General features: G+C 47.1%; 1 protein-coding gene across 2 annotated transcripts in view; it reads right to left on the bottom strand.

Moving 5' to 3' along the window:
- The window catches only part of TEX55 (testis expressed 55), a 43,128-nt gene that overhangs the window by 19,886 nt on the left and 1,633 nt on the right, over positions 1-21,609 (bottom strand). For both annotated transcript variants that reach the window (XM_083171568.1, XM_083171567.1), the window contains exons 2-3: positions 16,815-16,864; positions 10,388-11,125 (exon numbers count right to left, since the gene is read on the bottom strand). In XM_083171568.1, the coding sequence (XP_083027694.1) occupies positions 10,388-11,125; positions 16,815-16,864 (788 nt within the window). The remainder of the gene's footprint in view (positions 1-10,387; positions 11,126-16,814; positions 16,865-21,609) is intronic.

The raw sequence follows: 21,609 nt of genomic DNA, 5'->3' as shown, positions 1-21,609 counted from the left end.
TGGCCATAAAGGGTTACACGGAGACTGACCTAATATAAGACATTATCCAGTGGCCACAAAGGGTTACACGGAGACTGACCTAATATAAGACATTATCCAGTGGCCACAAAGGGTTACACGGAGACTGACCTAATATAAGACATTATCCAGTGGTCACAAAGGGTTACACGGAGACTGACCTAATATAAGACATTATCCAGTGGCCACAAAGGGTTACACTGAGACTGACCTAATATAAGACATTATCCAGTGGCCACAAAGTGTTACACTGAGACTGACCTAATATAAGACATTATCCAGTGGCCACAAAGGGTTACACTGAGACTGACCTAATATAAGACATTATCCAGTGGCCACAAAGGGTTACACGGAGACTGACCTAATATAAGACATTATCCAGTGGCCACAAAGGGTTACACTGAGACTGACCTAATATAAGACATTATCCAGTGGCCACAAAGGGTTACACGGAGACTGACCTAATATAAGACATTATCCAATGGCCACAAAGGGTTACACGGAGACTGACCTAATCTAAGACATTATCCAGTGGCCACAAAGGGTTACACGGAGACTGACCTAATATAAGACATTATCCAGTGGCCACAAAGGGTTACACGGAGACTGACCTAATATAAGACATTATCCAGTGGCCACAAAGGGTTACACGGAGACTGACCTAATATAAGACATTATCCAGTGGCCACAAAGGGTTACACTGAGACTGACCTAATATAAGACATTATCCAGTGGCCACAAAGGGTTACACTGAGACTGACCTAATATAAGACATTATCTAGTGGCCACAAAGGGTTACACGGAGACTGACCTAATATAAGACATTATCCAGTGGCCACAAAGGGTTACACTGAGACCTAATATAAGACATTATCCAGTGGCCACAAAGGGTTACATGGAGACTGACCTAATATAAGACATTATCCAGTGGCCACAAAGGGTTACATGGAGGCTGACCTAATATAAGACATTATCCAGTGGCCACAAAGGGTTACACTGAGACTGACCTAATATAAGACATTATCCAGTGGCCACAAAGGGTTACATGGAGGCTGACCTAATATAAGACATTATCCAGTGGCCACAAAGGGTTACACTGAAACCTAATATAAGACATTATCCAGTGGCCACAAAGGGTTACATGGATATTGACCTAATATAAGACATTATCCAGTGGCCACAAAGGGTTACATGGATATTGACCTAATATAAGACATTATCCAGTGGCTACAAAGGGTTACACTGAGACTGACCTAATATAAGACATTATCCAGTGGCCACAAAGGGTTACACGGAGACTGACCTAATATAAGACATTATCCAGTGGCCACAAAGGGTTACACGGAGACTGACCTAATATAAGACATTATCCAGTGGCCACAAAGGGTTACATGGAGACTGACCTAATATAAGACATTATCCAGTGGTCACAAAGGGTTACACGGAGACTGACCTAATATAAGACATTATCCAGTGGCCACAAAGGGTTACACGGAGACTGACCTAATATAAGACATTATCCAGTGGCCACAAAGGGTTACACGGAGACTGACCTTATATAAGACATTATCCAGTGGCCACAAAGGGTTACACTGAGACTGACCTAATATAAGACATTATCCAGTGGCCACAAAGGGTTACATGGAGACTGACCTAATCTAAGACATTATCCAGTGGCCACAAAGGGTTACACGGAGACTGATCTAATATAAGACATTATCCAGTGGTCACAAAGGGTTACACTGAGACTGACCTAATATAAGACATTATCCAGTGGCCACAAAGGGTTACATGGAGACTGACCTAATATAAAACATTATCCTGTGGTCACAAAGGGTTACATGGAGACTGACCTAATATAAGACATTATCCAGTGGCCACAAAGGGTTACACGGAGACTGATCTAATATAAGACATTATCCAGTGGCCACAAAGGGTTACACGGAGACTGACCTAATATAAGACATTATCCAGTGGCCACAAAGGGTTACATGGAGACTGACCTAATATAAGACATTATCCAGTGGCCACAAAGGGTTACACGGAGACTGACCTAATATAAGACATTATCCAGTGGTCACAAAGGGTTACACGGAGACTGACCTAATATAAGACATTATCCAGTGGCCACAAAGGGTTACACGGAGACTGACCTAATATAAGACATTATCCAGTGGCCACAAAGGGTTACACGGAGACTGACCTAATATAAGACATTATCCAGTGGCCACAAAGGGTTACACTGAGACTGACCTAATATAAGACATTATCCAGTGGCCACAAAGGGTTACATGGAGACTGACCTAATCTAAGACATTATCCAGTGGCCACAAAGGGTTACACTGAAACCTAATATAAGACATTATCCAGTGGTCACAATGGGTTACACGGAGACTGACCTAATATAAGACATTATCCAGTGGCCACAAAGGGTTACATGGAGGCTGACCTAATATAAGACATTATCCAGTGGCCACAAAGGGTTACACGGAGACTGACCTAATATAAAACATTATCCAGTGGCCACAAAGGGTTACACGGAGACTGACCTAATATAAGACATTATCCAGTGGCCACAAAGGGTTACACGGAGACTGACCTAATATAAGACATTATCCAGTGGCCACAAAGGGTTACACTGAGACTGACCTAATATAAGACATTATCCAGTGGCCACAAAGGGTTACATGGAGACTGACCTAATCTAAGACATTATCCAGTGGCCACAAAGGGTTACACTGAAACCTAATATAAGACATTATCCAGTGGTCACAATGGGTTACACGGAGACTGACCTAATATAAGACATTATCCAGTGGCCACAAAGGGTTACATGGACACTGACCTAATATAAAACATTATCCAGTGGCCACAAAGGGTTACACTGAGACTGACCAAATATAAGACATTATCCAGTGGCCACAAAGGGTTACATGGAGACTGACCTAATATAAGACATTATCCAGTGGCCACAAAGGGTTACACGGACACTGACCTAATATAAGACATTATCCAGTGGCCACAAAGGGTTACATGGAGACTGACCTAATATAAGACATTATCCAGTGGCCACAAAGGGTTACACTGAGACTGACCTAATATAAGACATTATCCAGTGGCCACAAAGGGTTACACTGAGACCTAATATAAGACATTATCCAGTGGCCACAAAGGGTTACATGGAGACTGACCTAATATAAGACATTATCCAGTGGCCACAAAGGGTTACATGGAGGCTGACCTAATATAAGACATTATCCAGTGGCCACAAAGGGTTACACTGAGACTGACCTAATATAAGACATTATCCAGTGGCCACAAAGGGTTACATAGAGACTGACCTAATATAAGACATTATCCAGTGGCCACAAAGGGTTACACTGAAACCTAATATAAGACATTATCCAGTGGCCACAAAGGGTTACATGGATATTGACCTAATATAAGACATTATCCAGTGGCCACAAAGGGTTACATGGATATTGACCTAATATAAGACATTATCCAGTGGTCACAATGGGTTACACGGAGACTGACCTAATATAAGACATTATCCAGTGGCCACAAAGGGTTACACTGAGACTGACCAAATATAAGACATTATCCAGTGGCCACAAAGGGTTACATGGAGGCTGACCTAATATAAGACATTATCCAGTGGCCACAAAGGGTTACACTGAGACTGACCAAATATAAGACATTATCCAGTGGCCACAAAGGGTTACATGGAGACTGACCTAATATAAGACATTATCCAGTGGCCACAAAGGGTTACACTGAGACTGACCAAATATAAGACATTATCCAGTGGCCACAAAGGGTTACATGGAGACTGACCTAATATAAGACATTATCCAGTGGCCACAAAGGGTTACACTGAAACCTAATATAAGACATTATCCAGTGGCCACAAAGGGTTACATGGATATTGACCTAATATAAGACATTATCCAGTGGCCACAAAGGGTTACATGGATATTGACCTAATATAAGACATTATCCAGTGGCCACAAAGGGTTACATGGAGACGGACCTAATATAAGACATTATCCAGTGGCCACAAAGGGTTACATGGATATTGACCTAATATAAGACATTATCCAGTGGCCACAAAGGGTTACATGGATATTGACCTAATATAAGACATTATCCAGTGGCCACAAAGGGTTACATGGAGACGGACCTAATATAAGACATTATCCAGTGGCCACAAAGGGTTACATGGATATTGACCTAATATAAGACATTATCCAGTGGCATTTGCAAAACTCAGATATTTTAGACTTGCTTGAAATTGCTGCAAAGTGGTTTCTGTAACCCGATCACCGAACCGGTTCTAAAGAAGGGAAACGCGGTAATTTGCTGAACTTTACAATGATTCAATCATGGCTAAATTCCAGGTCCGGCCGTGTCGGCGAATGCATGGCGACTTGGTTTTCAACATTTTCCGACACGAGTAATATTTCAGGCTATCCGGTCAGAATATCGACATGGAATAAGGTTAGCAACAAAAAATGTCGACATGCGCAGATTTCAACATGGTTAGTTATCAATAAAGACATTATGAGGTAAATTTGGGCAACCAATCAGAATACTTATTTATTTAGAACCTTCTAGAATATAATAGATAGCATCTGATTGGTTTTCCATAGAAACATCCCATCTGAACTATAACTCGCATCTTAGTAACTTTCCCGAATGTCACCAGTAAATTTTTTGTGTTATTTTTAAATGTCAACATGTACATGTCGACAATTTAACCATGTTGACATTCACACAAGACATAAATAATCCTTGGCATGTATCGCTGCAAGGTGCGGACCCACCACCTACTACGCCCAATGGGAACTAGGAATCTTTGGGCTGAGCCCATCCTATTGGGAATGCGGCCTGTAAAATTCTCCCGGACCATCCGTAGCGGATCCCAGTGAATTGATTGGGTGAATGTTGGTCCAGAACACAAAATAACTATCTCCCAAAAGCAGTTAATGAACAGCAGAAGGAGCGGCTGTAACTCTTATCAATGTCAGTGAATCCCCAGCTCATCAGAACGTGTTCTCCCGCTCTGTCATTCATTGTCACATAACTAGGTTTGTGCGGCTGGGGCGGCTGGGACACAAGTGCGGCTGGGACTGGACTGCGCTAAAGAGATTACACTCATCCCATCATCTTCTAATTCAGCTACTGAGTCAGAGTCTGCCTGGAGAACGAGGCGGAATACAATTACTTATCCATCTCTGATCTGATTACAGACCTCCCGGCCTCTCGTTCTTAGGAGGAATTCCCCCTACGCCAGGAACTAACATGGTCCGATTCAATTTCAGACTTGTTTCGGTGTAATTTTCGTTCATCTGGCTCAATATTACGTTGTATTATGCAGGCTTGTCTCTTTATCAATTATAGATCTGAAATCAAATATCTGCATAAAAAGATAAAGACGCTGAGCCAATATTTTCATGGGGAGGATACAAGTTAGGGATAATGGTCATTGCGTTACCACTGGAACATGGGAGGTTGCAGCCGAAGAAATGGGGCGACTGGGGTCTGACAACATGTAGTCTGCATTGTGGAACCATTGCAGCCACCACCGTGTTCTTATATTGCAGCCTATGGCGCATCCTTACATTGCAGCTTCCAACACACCCTTATATTGCAGCCTCCACGTGCCCTTATATTGCAGCCTCCATTGTGTCCTTATATTGCAGCATCCACCGCACCCTTATATTGCAGCATCCACCGCACCCCTATATTGCAGCCTGTGCGTGTCCTTTTCAGTGGTGTAAATTCATCCCAGTCTTGGAGGCAAGATAAGTATTGTCCCCCCCCCCCACACACACACCAACCTTATATAAATATATGTATGTATGTATGTGCGTTAATGTTGTAGAATAAAGAGAATGTGACGTGTCTTTGGTCCTGCTAGGAGGCGGAGTCAGCCACAGAAGCGATATTGATGGCTTTCAATTAACTGTATCAAACTCACAGAGGAGGAGAGGTGCCCCCTTGGGAGCAGGAGCCCAGCAGCAGATGACTCCATTGCCTCCCAGAGTAACACCTCTGGTCCTTGTATTGCAGCCTCCACCGCACCTTTATAGTGCAGCCTCCACCACACCCTTATATTGCAGCCCTCACGTGCCTTTATATTGCAGCTTCCACTGCACCCTTATATTGCAGCTTCCACCATGACCTTATATTGCAGCCTCCACTGCACCCTTATATTTTAGCCTCCACCATGACCTTAAATTGCATCCTCCATTGTGTCCTTATATTGCAGCCTCCACAGCAGTGGCAGATTCAGGGGGGGAGCACCCGGGCATGTGCCCCCCTGTCATTTATTTTGTAGCTGAGAACCAGGGCTTTCCAACGAGCCCAGCCCCGTGTCTCTATCCCCCTGGGAACCGGAGATATCGCCTGGCAAAGCTGTAACGTTTTTTCCCCATAAGATAATATGGGACCCGTCAATTCCGACCCCCACCCGTTTTCCGATGGCTGCCAGTTGCCGCCCTGGCATCACAGAAGCTTGTGGTTGATTTCATTCAATTCCAAATCGCTGGGCCTTCAATATGCTATCAGGCTGGTCCAAATCGGTCAATCGGTTACAGAGATATTGCGTGTAAACCGATTTTTTTATTTTTGAAATGTAATTTCATGGCTGTTCATGTTTTTGAGGGCAGATTACTCTGGAACCAAACGTTCCAGTTTCACTGGACCAAAATAATTCAAAGCCCACTCAAAAGTTCTTCAATATGATACTTGTCTCATATAAATGGATCAGTTGGTTCCGAAGATATAGCCGGTTAAATAAGATAACTGGTTAAAGGGGGGGAGGGGTGGTTTTCTCTCCTCCTCACACCAGAAAATGCAGGGACTAGGCTGGTGTAAAAGGGGCCAACCTGGGAATGCATTTTCTGGTGTGAAAGGGGTATTATTTCAAATAGCCGGGACCTGCAGTGCTCTTAATACAGCCAGGCTCTGCCACTGTCAGTGGCTATCACTTCTGCCTGGCGGCGGCTGTCCCCCATTTACCACGAGCATGTATTCCCCCTTGGCAATGAGCATGTAATCCCACATGGCAACGAGCATGGAACCTCTGGCAATGAGCATGTAGAGAAGCAGCACTTATGTAGCATAATTTTTAATAGGCATTATGGTGTTTGGCATAACACATAATGGACATAATGGCGTGTAACTTAACGTGTAATGGACATTATGGTGTAAATGTTTAATGCAAGCCTTTGGTGGACAATGTCCCTGTTTATGAAGTGTATTGTGAATTTTGGCTTAATCTGTGTGGCATTATGTGAATTCTGGCTCAATCCATGTAGCATTATGTGAATTTTGTCTCAATCCGTGTGGCATTATGTGAATTTTGGCTCAATCCATGTGGCATTATGTGAATTTTGGCTCAATCCATGTGGCATTATGTGAATTTTGGCTCAATCCGTGTGGCATTATGTGAATTTTGACACAATCCATTTGGCATTATGTGAATTTTGGCTCAATCCGTGTGTGTTATTATGTAAATTTTGGCTCAATCCATGTGGCATTATGTGAATTTTGACACAATCCATGTGGCATTATTTGAATTTTGCCTCAATCCATGTGGCATTATGTCAATTTTGGCTCATTCCATTTGGCATAATGTGTAAGGGGCAAGTATAATGGGGTCTAGTATTTTGTTGCATAATGTGTAGAAGTTGTATATGGTGTTGACACGCCCCCTGTTGAGTGGCCACACACCCATTTACGGAGCGCGCCTTTGGCGCGCGCACAACTACATCCTTCACTTTTGTTGCCATGGTGGGCCTGCGTACTTTAAATGCCAGGGCCTATTTTTAATTCCATTCCCACCCTCTCCTGACGCTCTCTTAGCATGTACACTGGCACCACTAACACCGCCCCTCCCCCACCCAAACCCTTTTTTATCATGGTGCCCCCTCTGTCATTTTATCCTGGATCCGCCCCTGCTCCACAGTGCCCTTATATTGCAGCCTCTGCCCTGTCCTTATATTGTAGCCTCCGCCGTGCCCTTATATTGCAGCCTCCGCCGTGCCCTTATATTGCAGCCTCCGCCGTGCCCTTATATTGCAGCCTCCGCCGTGCCCTTATATTGCAGCCTCCGCCGTGCCCTTATATTGCAGCCTCCGCCGTGCCCTTATATTGCAGCCTCCGCCGTGCCCTTATATTGCAGCCTCCGCCTTGTCCTTACATTGCAGCCTCCACATGCCATTATATTGCAGCCTCCGCCCTGTCCTTATATTGCAGCCTCCGCCGTGCCCTTATATTGCAGCCTCCGCCGTGCCCTTATATTGCAGCCTCCGCCGTGCCCTTATATTGCAGCCTCCATTGTGTCCTTATATTGCAGCCTCCGCCGTGCCCTTATATTGCAGCCTCCGCCGTGCCCTTATATTGCAGCCTCCGCCGTGCCCTTATATTGCATCCTCCATTGTGTCCTTATATTGCAGCCTCCGCCCTGTCCTTACATTGCAGCCTCCGCCGTTTCCTTACATTGCAGCCTCCACGTGCCCTTATATTGCAGCCTCCGCCCTGTCCTTATATTGCAGCCTCCGCCGTGCCCTTATATTGCATCCTCCATTGTGTCCTTATATTGCAGCCTCCGTCCTGTCCTTACATTGCAGCCTCCGCCGTTTCCTTACATTGCAGCCTCCACGTGCCCTTATATTGCAGCCTCCGCCCTGTCCATATATTGCAGCCTCCGCCGTGCCCTTATATGACATCCTCCATTGTGTCCTCATATTGCAGCCTCCGCCGTGCCCTTATATTGCAGCCTCCGCCGTGCCCTTATATTGCAGCCTCCGCCGTGCCCTTATATTGCAGCCTCCGCCGTGCCCTTATATTGCAGCCTCCGCCGTGCCCTTATATTGCAGCCTCCATTGTGTCCTTATATTGCAGCCTTCGCCCTGTCCTTACATTGCAGCCTCCGCCGTTTCCTTACATTGCAGCCTCCACGTGCCCTTATATTGCAGCCTCCGCCCTGTCCTTATATTGCAGCCTCCGCCGTGCCCTTATATTGCAGCCTCCGTCGTGCCCTTATATTGCAGCCTCCGCCGTGCCCTTATATTGCATCCTCCATTGTGTCCTTATATTGCAGCCTCCGCCCTGTCCTTACATTGCAGCCTCCGCCGTTTCCTTACATTGCAGCCTCCGCCGTTTCCTTACATTGCAGCCTCCACGTGCCCTTATATTGCAGCCTCCGCCGTGCCCTTATATTGCAGCCTCCGCCATGCCCTTATATTGCAGCTTCCACCATGACCTTATATTGCAGCCTCCACTGCACCCTTATATTTAAGCCTCCACCGTGACCTTATATTGCATCCTCCATTGTGCCCTTATATTGCAGCCTCTGCCCTGTCCTTATATTGCAGCCTCCGCCGTGCCGTTATATTGCAGCCTCCGCCGTGCCCTTATATTGCAGCCTCCGCCCTGTCCTTATATTGCAGCCTCCGCCCTGTCCTTATATTGCAGCCTCCGCCCTGTCCTTATATTGCAGCCTCTGCCGTGCACTTACATTGCAGCCTCTGGTGCGCACTTACATTGCAGCCTCCGCCGTGCACTTACATTGCAGCCTCTGCCGTGCACTTACATTGCAGCCTCTGGCGCATCCTTACATTGCAGACTCCGCCGTGCCCTTACATTGCAGCCTCCACTGTGCACTTACATTGCAGCCTCCGCCGTGCCCTTATATTGCAGACTCCGCCGTGCCCTTATATTGCAGACTCCGCCGTGCCCTTATATTGCAGACTCCGCCGTGCCCTTATATTGCAGACTCCGCCGTGCCCTTATATTGCAGACTCCGCCGTGCCCTTATATTGCAGTCTCCGCCGTGCCCTCATATTGCAGCCTCTGGCACATTCTTACATTGCAGCCTTCGCAGTGCCATTATATTGCAGCCTCCGCCGTGTCCTTACATTGCAGCCTTCGCCGTGTCCTTACATTGCAGCCTTCGCCGTGTCCTTACATTGCAGCCTCCGCCGTGTCCTTACATTGCAGCCTCCGCCATGCCCTTACATTGCAGCCTCCGCCATGCCCTTACATTGCAGCCTCCGCCATGCCCTTATATTGCAGCCTCCGCCGTGCCCTTACATTGCAGCCTCCGCCATGCCCTTATATTGCAGCCTCCGCCTTATAACAGCCCCCAAACAGCCACAGCTTAGACGATAATGTGACCAGATCTGAACATATGCACTACAGATGCTCCGTATGCGCAGAATGGTAACCATCAGACATGTGCACAAACCATCAGGTTTGGATATGTTGCTGAATTAGGCCCAGTGTACAATGAATTACTATACCTGAATATGATTAATTTAACTTATAGTTAATGTAAGTTTGGAAGCAGATTACTTACCCCCTGCGCAGGGGGCCCTGAAGGGCTTGATGCACCTTGAGAAGCTTCTGGCGGTGGTGTGGTAGAAGCTTTAGGAGACTCTGTTATATGGTCACCTCCGTCTTCCTTAGAAGACACCATGGCCAGGTCAGTTCCTTCTTGGTTGGTAGTCTCAGTATTGCTGGCCGGTGCGATGTCCTCTACCAATGGAACCTCAGTAGTCTGTGCATTGCTTTCTCCATCTACATCTGCTCCAACGGGGACACAAGCTTCATTATCTCCATTTACCGGACCAACCGCTGCTGGGTCCATCTCAGGGTTGTGTCCTATCTCCTTAAGTGCAGTCTTTGTATCCTCATGAAGGAACACATCTTGCTGGGGAATTAGCTTTGTGGGGTCTTCCTCAGATGACTCCAGGCTGCGAGTGATCTCCGAGGGTGGGGGTGATGTTGGGGGTGATTTTTTCTCTGGTACTATCTCCGCTTCCATTGTTACAAGAGAACCTTCTTTATCTTTCTCCAAGACTATAGAGTCTTCTTTCTGGGAGACAACTGAAGCAGCATCCTGTGGGTGAGGTACTGATTCTACATCATCTTCCAAGTCTTTGTCTGGTGGGAGCGAGGTGGTAGTAGTCCCATCTGTGACTAATGGAGGTCCCACAGCCTCTTTTTTGTCTGCATCCTCAAGTGTTGGTTCCACTGGTTCAGAGGAGGGAGTAAGAGGTGTTTCATTTTCTGCTCCCTCAGTGATTACAGCTGCCTGATAACAGAGAAAGAAGAGAGAGTAGGACTATCTAAATCTAAGAAACGAGTCTTAAAATAACAATATATCTGGGGCCTCACTTCCAGACTAATACTTAGGGGCTGGTTCTGAGTCACTCGTTGTCTTTTGTTCTAGTTCTGGCGCTGCTAGAACAATCTGGTAAGTATCTCAGCACTGATATACAGCCCAGACTGTGCTAGAAGCAATACAGCCCCAGGCAGGAAAGAGGATAATCCACTCGTTGTGACAGGTGCAGGGTGCTAGCATGAACACTAGAAACAGTTCTTGTGCTTATTGTTGATGTACTACAATCCGCTCATCGTTTGTATAATGTTGTAAAAACTGTCCCCTCGCAGCTGGTAGGTCACTGATCTACAAGTAAGATGTCGACATTACGTTGCGCTGTCAGACCCGCCCGTTTGCAATTTGTTTCAGTGTTTTCAGCAACAGATTCCCGGTTCTCCTTATTCTTACATAGCACAAAGCAAAGTCACGTCTGTCTGTCCAAACGCGGTAATCTCACAAACCAATGGCCACATTGTTCTGCAGTTTTCCATACAGTATATGCGCTGCAGTTTCCCCGGAAGGTTTATCCTTATTTACTATTGCCCTAACCCCTATGGGCGCTAAGCACAAACAGGGAACAATGACACTGCTAGCATTACACAGCACGTTATGCCTGCATTCATGTTCCCTGTCACAGGAATAGGATTGGATGGGTTCGTGTGAGTGTCAGGTACCACACTAAAGGCAGCAGGCGAGGGGTTAAATCGAGCTGGTTTAATAATAGATGGTTTCATGTATGTACATAGATACTTCTCTTGTACAACAGGCACTCAAATACTTCTTTTGAGGCAATTCGGGAAACAAAAAATAAGCAACTTGCTATAACTTGGAAAAGTCCAGTGAAAGACTGGGAAAAACAGAATACTGTGCTGCACAACGCCACTGGAATGGAATGGAAGCTGGGAATGTAGCCAGAGGATGATGAGGGTAACTGGGTACAGGTAGACGGAGAATGAGCAGGCTGGATGAAGAAACTGCCGGTGGGGTTGCTGAGCCAGAACACAGGTTTCACAGGGTCAACCAATGATTAGGACCGAGAGGAGTCTGGAGAGTAACAGACAGGCTGAAGACTCTTCTGCACTGACACCAGATAGCTCCTGACAGCCTCCCTAAATCCCCAGGGAGACGCTGCCATTGGCCACAGCGGTGCAGTGGGGCTGAACTCCATTCTCTGGCCCAATGGCGAATTAGCCCTCAACCAAGATGGCGGCGCCAGCCTCTGGACGCCTATGCACTGGTTGACCATAAATGTTTTTGCTTATCTATATTCATCCATTTTTTTGACTGATTGGCCAGTTGGCCAATCAAAACATATGGGCGGGGCTTCCCGGGTGTCAGGGGCGGAGTAATGCTCAGTGTCCTGCCCCTTGGGGAAAAAAAGAAAAAAAATATTCGTATATGCCATCTGGTTCTCCCCCCATCGATGACAAAACTATTCTACTTTGACCATAAACCATCGATGATGGCTATCCTTAGAGTTGACTCCAAGTCCCCTTACACATTGGTGCGCCTCCCGCAGGCCAGATGCAGCCTCAGAGCGAGAACTGCGTCAATGGCAGCAGGGGGTGGGGGACACGGTGTGTGCTAACACAGGGCACAAGCCCATTGTGCTGTGGTCCCACAGTGATCCAATGGGGCTGCCTGTTGGGGTCCGAAATAGAGACCTGGGGCTAAGGACTGCATTACGCTACTAGTCACCGATGTATTATTATTTTTTTCAATACCTTACTCTAACTACAAAAAAAATGTACCCACGCGAAACACTAATCTAATAATATACCAGAACCTTGTTCTGCGCTTTCAAGTTTCAATAATAATAATAATAATAATAATAATAATAATAATAATAATATATTATTTTTGCACACAGTGATTTTGGGTGTACAGTACAGTTATAATTGATTTAGTGAATAAGCCCTGAGACGCAGATAAGAATAATGCGCAATTTACCACCTCCCAGATGAATTAAACATCCCGCTGCACAAAGCGGTCTTCTCTTACAGATCCAGCGCACAGTCCCACGCAGGTCCTACGAGGTCCCCGCATTATCGCCTACTCCACAACGGATGCCAGCCAAATCCATAAATGTAGACACGCCGTCGACTAGCGCAGCTAACCTGATGCCCGGGCTGCCTTCAGAGATTGTGGGGCCCTTTACTGACAAACAGGCATGGCCGCTACCCCTTCTCGAACCCCCGGCCTGCCTGGTGAGACCTCCAGTCTAATAGGCCCCAATTTTAATTGTAGCTGTACATCAAAGAGTTAAATCAGAGGTAAATACATAAATGTAGATCTGAGAACAGATACAATTGATAACTGGTGGCTTCCGTTCTGATTTTGTGATGGACAGGAAGGCAAAGCATAATGTTCTCCTGGGCCGGAGTGACGCAGGGGCTGAGGTGCACGGGCCCCCTCGTTTCCTTGGCTGGATCAATGCTGCGCAGTGCTGGAAAAGTGCAGCCGTAATCAGAACAGTCTCTTTTAACAACATGACAATACTCAGCCAAGAGTGCTTCGACATCTGCTGCTGTGCAGCGCATTTTTAAATAGCTTGTTTCTATTTTAGGAAAATGCAGCAGAATCACCCTTGTTTCAGCTATTTTAATCTGATCAACAGAAGCCGGATATCGGTAGCTGCTGCAGAACCCCCCCCCCCCCCCTGCATCGCAGACCCACACACCCCAGGCCCGCTGCTCAAATACATCAAATAATAATAATAAAACATAATAATCATTTCTCTGCGCTTGAGAGTGCAGGCGTCGTTTTTCAATCAATGTATGCGATAGGGGACAAACTCATTATACAAATATAGATATGGAGTCCGTCCAGAAAACAGCGCAGCAAGCTGTAATGCCGCCTTCATTTCCTACAATGCATACTGATTAGCAAGTGTGGGAACGCAATGAATAAACGAGATGGCGCAACCCGAACAGGTTGGTAGAGTGTGATAAATATGCTTAATTCAATTCCAGATACAACGTAATGTGTTAGGAGACACTTGGAGCAGTGACCCACAAGTGTTTGTGTACAGAGGAAAAGGCACGCTTCCTAGCCCAAATCTCTTCGGTCTTCAATGTACCCTACTTGCACTTGTGCCTACTCTCAGTGGCGTAACAATAGCCGGTAGCGGGGAGGCGCTGTGTGAGTGAGGGCGCTGGGGGTCTGCGGGGCTATTGTAACGCCGCTGCGTCTGTGCTGCGGCCGGGACCCACAGATTTACTTGTCTGCGCTGCGGTCATGGCTCCCCACCAGGCTTCTGCTATGTAAACGGACCATCATAAAATGTCTCCCCCATACAGCAGACAGTTCTCTGAAAAAGTCTGCTGTATGGGGGCGGACATTTTGTGATGGTCCGTTTTTTTTCCATAGCAGCAGAAGCCAGGAGGGTAGCCGAGACAAGATATGCGGGTCCCTTCTATGGATGCTCTGAGCGGAGGGGTGTGTTTGGGTGTGTCGTTAACTTTACTGGGGGGGGGGGGGGGGTGGTGCCGAAATTTGCAGATATGATAGTTACGCCACTGCCTGCTCTGCCAGAATGTCCGGGAGATATCCAAATTTTAGGGAGTTCCTCCAAACCACCTTCAGGGTAAGATGCGCCCAAGTTCCTGCAGCGGCACTGAGAGGGGAGTGACTAGAAAGTACTCAAGCCCATGGGAGGTGAAACCGCAACAAAATATCTCAACCACACCCCCCTCTGCATGGAAATTAGGAGGTTATTCTGGTTCACATGCAGCACTGCGAATTTCGCAGCGCTGTGTGTGGTTTTAGCGCCGGCCTCCCCCCCCTCCTCGCTCGGCCAGGTCACCGCCCAGTTGCAAATGGATGTTTTTGCATAAAGGATAATGTCACACTGAAGTAAAGTCTTGTCTAAGTTGAGTACATCTATGGTCTAAATAGGTCCTGGCCATCTTTAAAAAATAAAACAAGAACCCCTCTTGCAAAAAAATAATAATAATAATCTCATTTAAATCTCATTCATTTTTCTGTGGCGATTTCTTTGGTCATTTTACATAGGAATGACTGCAACTGCTGCAGGGTACAAGGAGGACAGCGCCATTGCATGCTATAGTATTACATACCGATAATAAATAATCCTTTTTCCGCTTTGTTAAGCGTGAAGCGGAGCAGATGGGGTTAACGCTTGTGTGTACAGTGAGATTCATAACTTAGCAGAAGGTCGTTAGAATCCTAAATCTATTTGACTTCTGCCATATAGATTTATGATTCGGTCTGGCTATTTTCTATTATCTGTGAGGCAGGTTTCCAAGTGCTGCGGCTGCAGATTTAGGTTAACTGTGTAATCACTGTGCGGCCCACTCTTGCAGTTCGGGGTAGACTTCGCGCCATGCTGCCTCTCACGGCCTTACTGGCCTGCGCTGGGGGTGACATTACACTGAGGAGAACCAGCGGGTGCAGTTAGACTCACCCTACTGTAACCATAAAAGTAAAAGTGACTGTGAAGGGTAGTGCGTGCGTGCTTCCTTCATCATTACCTTCTGAGGTGCCGGTTTTTCCAAAGACCAAGTACAGAAAATAAAATAATAATAATTTCAGTGGACTATACTGCAGGACCATAATCACTTTCCACAACTGAAGCGCGTGTGATGAGTTGCTCCTGTTGTATGAATGTATAGATTTAAATGCTGAAACAGGAGTGTGGTAGTACACAGACTCCAGTCTTCCTGTCCAGGGATGCTTCATACCTGAGCCCAAGATGGCTTCCAAGATCACTGCTGAGAACTGCATATGAAACTATTCCAGCATCCCTGTACAGTACCTCTACCCATCTGCAGTATCACTTTGGTAAATTACCCCCTAAAATCTTGTGGATAGGATTTCTGTAATTGAACAGTTTCCAGTTAATCTTGTGTCTATCATCACTGTATATCACTGACACATATAATGTAGACACAGGCTGTACAGTCTCAGTGATAAGAATAGACTTTTTGTGAAGGACTTATCCGTAGTATTTTGGTGAAACTGACCTCAACCAATATTATTGGTAAATCAAACAAAAACAGAAATAAAACATCAAAATAAATCCTTGCCGCCTGCCTCTAACACAGGATAATCTCCTAACTCACTATAAAACAAAAGCAAAAGTAAACCAGTCAGAGTTGTAGTAGCAGGTTGTCTCCCTACTCTTTCCCCAGAGAGAGACCCCTAACCCCCAGTCTGGCAGCCTTCTCACAAACCTCCACAGCTGGAGATACTGATTAGCCTTCTGTGAGGCTAACAGCCCAAAGACCCGAACTGGGCCTAATGGATGGTGAACCCTCCCTCTCTTCAACCGTCCAACCCCAGGACCCTATACCGGTTCTTATAAAGAGCCCAATAGCTCACAATAGTACCAGCAAATCTCCTGGGGTTATAAAACACGTGTCAGAAACCTGGGGGAAATATACCTGCCTTCCATCACTAATGACCCTGTCATAATATATATTTTCTTTAAAAAGGAAAAGTATTTTTTTTGGGGGGGGGGGGGGGGGGGGGGGGGGGGGGGTATTTAAGAGGGAGGTTCCTCTAGTATTCTACTTACCATCTATCCTACAATAATGAAACATAAGAGGAAAGAGAAGGTTCACGGTAACGATTATTTCAGCCCAGTATACACACTCACGTTTTCCACATGGAAGTGGTCAGGGAGGGGACCCTCGGGGACGTCCATATCTGTAAGGGGGAAATAAATGAGACAGTTACCACATGTAACACTATTACTGGCAGTATAATAAACACATTTATAGGGTTCCCACCACACCTCCCAAGGGCAACATTTTGATGGGAAATTCTACAATGTAATGGAGGCAGGTCTCTCCCCGGCCTGCAGCAGCACTAACCATTATTTCGGCTGTGCTGCCACCGCGACCCCCGTCCTCTATGGGGAACTCATTCCCTGTAATAACAGGCGTCTCTCTGCTTACAGGAAACATAGTAATCAGCATATAACTGACACCACGCGGCCTCCTGCTACGGTGACTGCGACGGCAGATTTATTGGTGTGTGGTCAGAATGTTCAAACCAGAGTATCTACGTGTTCTGAATATCGACCGGCATAATGTCAACATGTAATATGGGGACATACAGAAATGTTGACATAGTAGCAATCAAGGAAACAAGACAACCCCCCCTCCCCCATACACCCCCGTGGGACATAACCTGCTGGCACCAACAGCAGCAGGACAGAGGCTACAAGCTTACACCACACTCTACAGCCAGACTTATCTCCCGCTCCACCTCTGCCACTGCCCACCAACATAACCTGCTGGCACTAACAGCAGCAGGACAGAGACTACCAGCTTACACCCCACTCTACAGCCAGACTTATCTCCTGCACCACCTCTGCCACTGCCCTCCGACATAACCTGCTGGCACTAACAGCAACAGGACAGAGGTTATCAGCTTATACCACACTCTACAGCCAGACTTATCTTCCTCTCCCGCTCCACCTCTGCCACTCCCCCGACATAACCTTCTGGCACTAACAGCAACAGGACAGAAGCTACCAGCATACACCACACTCTACAGCCAGACTTATCTCCCTCTCCCGCTCCACCTCTGCTCCTCCCCTCCGACATAACCTTCTGGCACTAACAGCAACAGGACAGAGGTTACCAGCTTACACCACACTCTACAGCCAGGCTTATCTCCCGCTCCACCTCTGCTACACTCCCCTCCGACATAACCTTCTGGCACTAACAGCAACAGGACAGAAGCTACCAGCATACACCACACTCTACAGCCAGACTTATCTCCCTCTCCCGCTCCACCTCTGCCCCTCCCTCCGACATAACCTGCTGACACTAACAGCAGCAGGACAGAGGCTACAAGCTTACACCCCACTCTACAGCCAGACTTATCTCCCTCTCTCGCTCCACCTCTGCCCCTCCCCTCCGACATAACCTGCTGACACTAACAGCAGCAGGACAGAGGCTACAAGCTTACACCCCACTCTACAGCCAGACTTATCTCCCTCTCTCGCTCCACCTCTGCCCCTCCCCTCCGACATAACCTTCTGGCACTAACAGCAGCAGGACAGAGGCTACCATCATACACCACACTCTACAGCCAGACTTATCTCCCTCTCCCGCTCCACCTCTGCCCCTCCCCTCCGACATAACCTTCTGGCACTAACATCAACAGGACAGAGGTTACCAGCTTACACCACACTCTACAGCCAGACTTATCTCCCTCTCCACCTCTGCCACTCCCCTCCGACATAACCTGCTGGTACTAACAGCAGCAGGACAGAGGCTACCAGCTTACACCACACTCTACAGCCAGACTTATCTCCCTCTCCCGCTCCACCTCTGCCACTCCCCTCCGACATAACCTGCTGGCACTAACAGCAGCAGGACAGAGGCTACCAGCGTACACCACACTCTACAGCCAGACTTATCTCCCTCTCCGCTCCACCTCTGCCACTCCCCTCCGACATAACCTGCTGGCACTAACAGCAGCAGGACAGAAGCTACCAGCATACACCACACTCTACAGCCAGACTTATCTCTCTCTCCCTCTCCACCTCTGCCACTCCCCTCCGACATAACCTGCTGGCACTAACAGCAACAGGACAGAGGTTATCAGCTTACACCACACTCTACAGCCAGACTTATCTCCCTCTCCACCTCTGCCACACTCCCCTCCGACATAACCTGCTGGTACTAACAGCAGCAGGACAGAAGCTACCAGCATACACCACACTCTACAGCCAGACTTATCTCCCTCTCCACCTCTGCCACTCCCCTCCGACATAACCTTCTGGCCCTAACAGCAGCAGGACAGAGACTACCAGCATACACCACACTCTACAGCAGTGATTTTCAACCTTTTTACCTTGCGGCACACTAAATAAGTTTTAAAAAATCCCAAGGCACACTATGATCCCCACAGGGCAAAACACATTGGCCCCCACAAGAAAAACAAACAAACCTATTGGACCCCATATAAAAAACAATCACATTGGTCCCCACAGGTAACAAAAATAAAATACATTGGCCCTTTACATGAAAAGAAGAGACCAGTTGAACTGGTGGTGACTGTAAACTGGTTTGAGCATCTCTAGATCTGGGGGCACACTTGAGAACAGCTCAAGGCACACTAATGTGCCACGGCACAGTGGTTGAAAAACACTGCTCTACAGCCAGGCTTATCTCCCGCTCCACCTCTGCCACTCCCCTCCGACATAACCTGCTGACACTAACAGCAGCAGGACAGAGGCTACAAGCTTACACCCCACTCTACAGCCAGACTTATCTCCCTCTCTCGCTCCACCTCTGCCCCTCCCCTCCGACATAACCTGCTGACACTAACAGCAGCAGGACAGAGGCTACAAGCTTACACCCCACTCTACAGCCAGACTTATCTCCCTCTCTCGCTCCACCTCTGCCCCTCCCCTCCGACATAACCTTCTGGCACTAACAGCAGCAGGACAGAGGCTACCATCATACACCACACTCTACAGCCAGACTTATCTCCTGCACCACCTCTGCCACTCCCCTCTGACATAACCTGCTGGCACTAACAGCAGCAGGACAGAGGTTACCAGCTTACACCCCACTCTACAGCCAGACTTATCTCCCTCTCCACCTCTGCCACTCCCCTCCGACATAACCTGCTGGCACTAACAGCAACAGGACAGAGGTTACCAGCTTACACCACACTCTACAGCCAGACTTCTCTCCTGCACCACCTCTGCCACTCCCCTCCGACATAACCTGCTGGCACTAACAGCAGCAGGACAGAGGCTACCAGCTCACACCACACTCTACAGCCAGACTTATCTCCCTCTCCCGCTCCACCTCTGCCACTCCCCCGACATAACCTGCTGGCACTAACAGCAGCAGGACAGAGGCTACCAGCTCACACCACACTCTACAGCCAGACTTATCTCCCTCTCCCGCTCCACCTCTGCCACTCCCCCGACACACATTTCCTCCAGGATTCATTTTCAAAATTAATTTCCCTAAATACTCTGTATTGTGGTTTTGTGTTTAGGGTTGTCTATGATTTACACATGCCAATTACCTGTGCATGACGTCTAACTGTTACATACTCAGTATTACCTGCTTAACTAATATCTGACAGCATCCACAGGGTCCTTTGGGAGACCTTCTACCTACTACCTGATTTGTGCCTATATTTATTCATTACAATATTTTAAGGACTGAATTGCTAATTATTGTCAGTCCTAATTACCCCAATCATTATTCGGATTCCCCGGTGTGTATCTGGTGTCTTTAGTAATACATACACTGACACTAGGTGCCGATTTCCCTTCCATCTAGGGACCGTGGGTACATTTACCATTTTATCTCCAAATCCTCTCCTTAAGCCCTACGGGCTCCCACATCCCTGTCCCTCCCAGTTGTTTCATCTTAGAGGAAGCTATCGCATGATCCTCTGACTCTCATCAAACCATCCGATGCTAGCATGATGTTTGACAGCAGAGATGAGGGTTTTGTTTGTTAGCACCTCCTACCACTGAACTATCCTGTTTCGTGGCTCTCTCATCCATCCAGCCAGCACAAGCACTCCTGCAATGCTACATGGGTAACAGGTCTGTCTTGCACTGAACGGTTTGGACAGCAGAAGCCTACTTGGGCTCATCCATCTTATTGACACCGGAATTAACCAGCAAGGGCTATACAGCCATACTTCACTGGACCGCCTGTAAACCATCCGAACACAGAAGCTAAGCAGTGATAGGCTGGACCAGTACCTATATGGGGGACCTATAGGGAACATCCAGTGCTGTATTCATCCACTGGGGCAGTACGCCTGTTAATTTTGTTGAGATGCAGCCACAACAAATTTGAACCCTTCCATTCTCTCTTCCATCTTTTGCCCTAACAATTCATACCCACCCTCACCTACACTGTGGTGGACATCGTAGTGGCGGTGCGCAGTGACCAGTGCCCTCTTTTGATTGCCGATAACCATATATTATATATAAAAATTTGGTACTAGGCAATTTATTATCTAAACATTTTCGCTCTTGTTGTAATAACTCGATTTTTGATATTGTCACAATTATTGGCGTGAGTCCACCTTATACGGTGCTCTCCAATTATCACATAAACGGTGTGTGGATATATTAATAGGAATTTATTTTATTTAACAAAGCTTTCCATTAAAAGTTACGTTTTATTGCTATATCATATGTACATCACTTAAACTGTATTTTATCATATCAAGTGTGCCCCAAAAACCTTTTTTGGTTCTTCTTTAGTCTTCTCCTTTAGACTACATCCCTTTTCACTCCCCCGACATAACCTGCTGGCACTAACAGCAGCAGGACAGAGGCTACCAGCTCACACCCCACTCTACAGCCAGACTTATCTCCTGCACCACCTCTGCCACTGCCCTCCGACATAACCTGCTGGCACTAACAGCAGCAGGACAGAGGCTACCAGCTA

This window comes from Crinia signifera, chromosome 2 (assembly GCF_055691185.1).
Source record: "Crinia signifera chromosome 2, ASM5569118v1, whole genome shotgun sequence".
Classification (NCBI taxonomy): Eukaryota; Metazoa; Chordata; class Amphibia; order Anura; family Myobatrachidae; genus Crinia; species Crinia signifera.
Note: the sequence above shows the minus strand (reverse complement) of the source record. Positions and strands in the feature narration are given on the sequence as shown.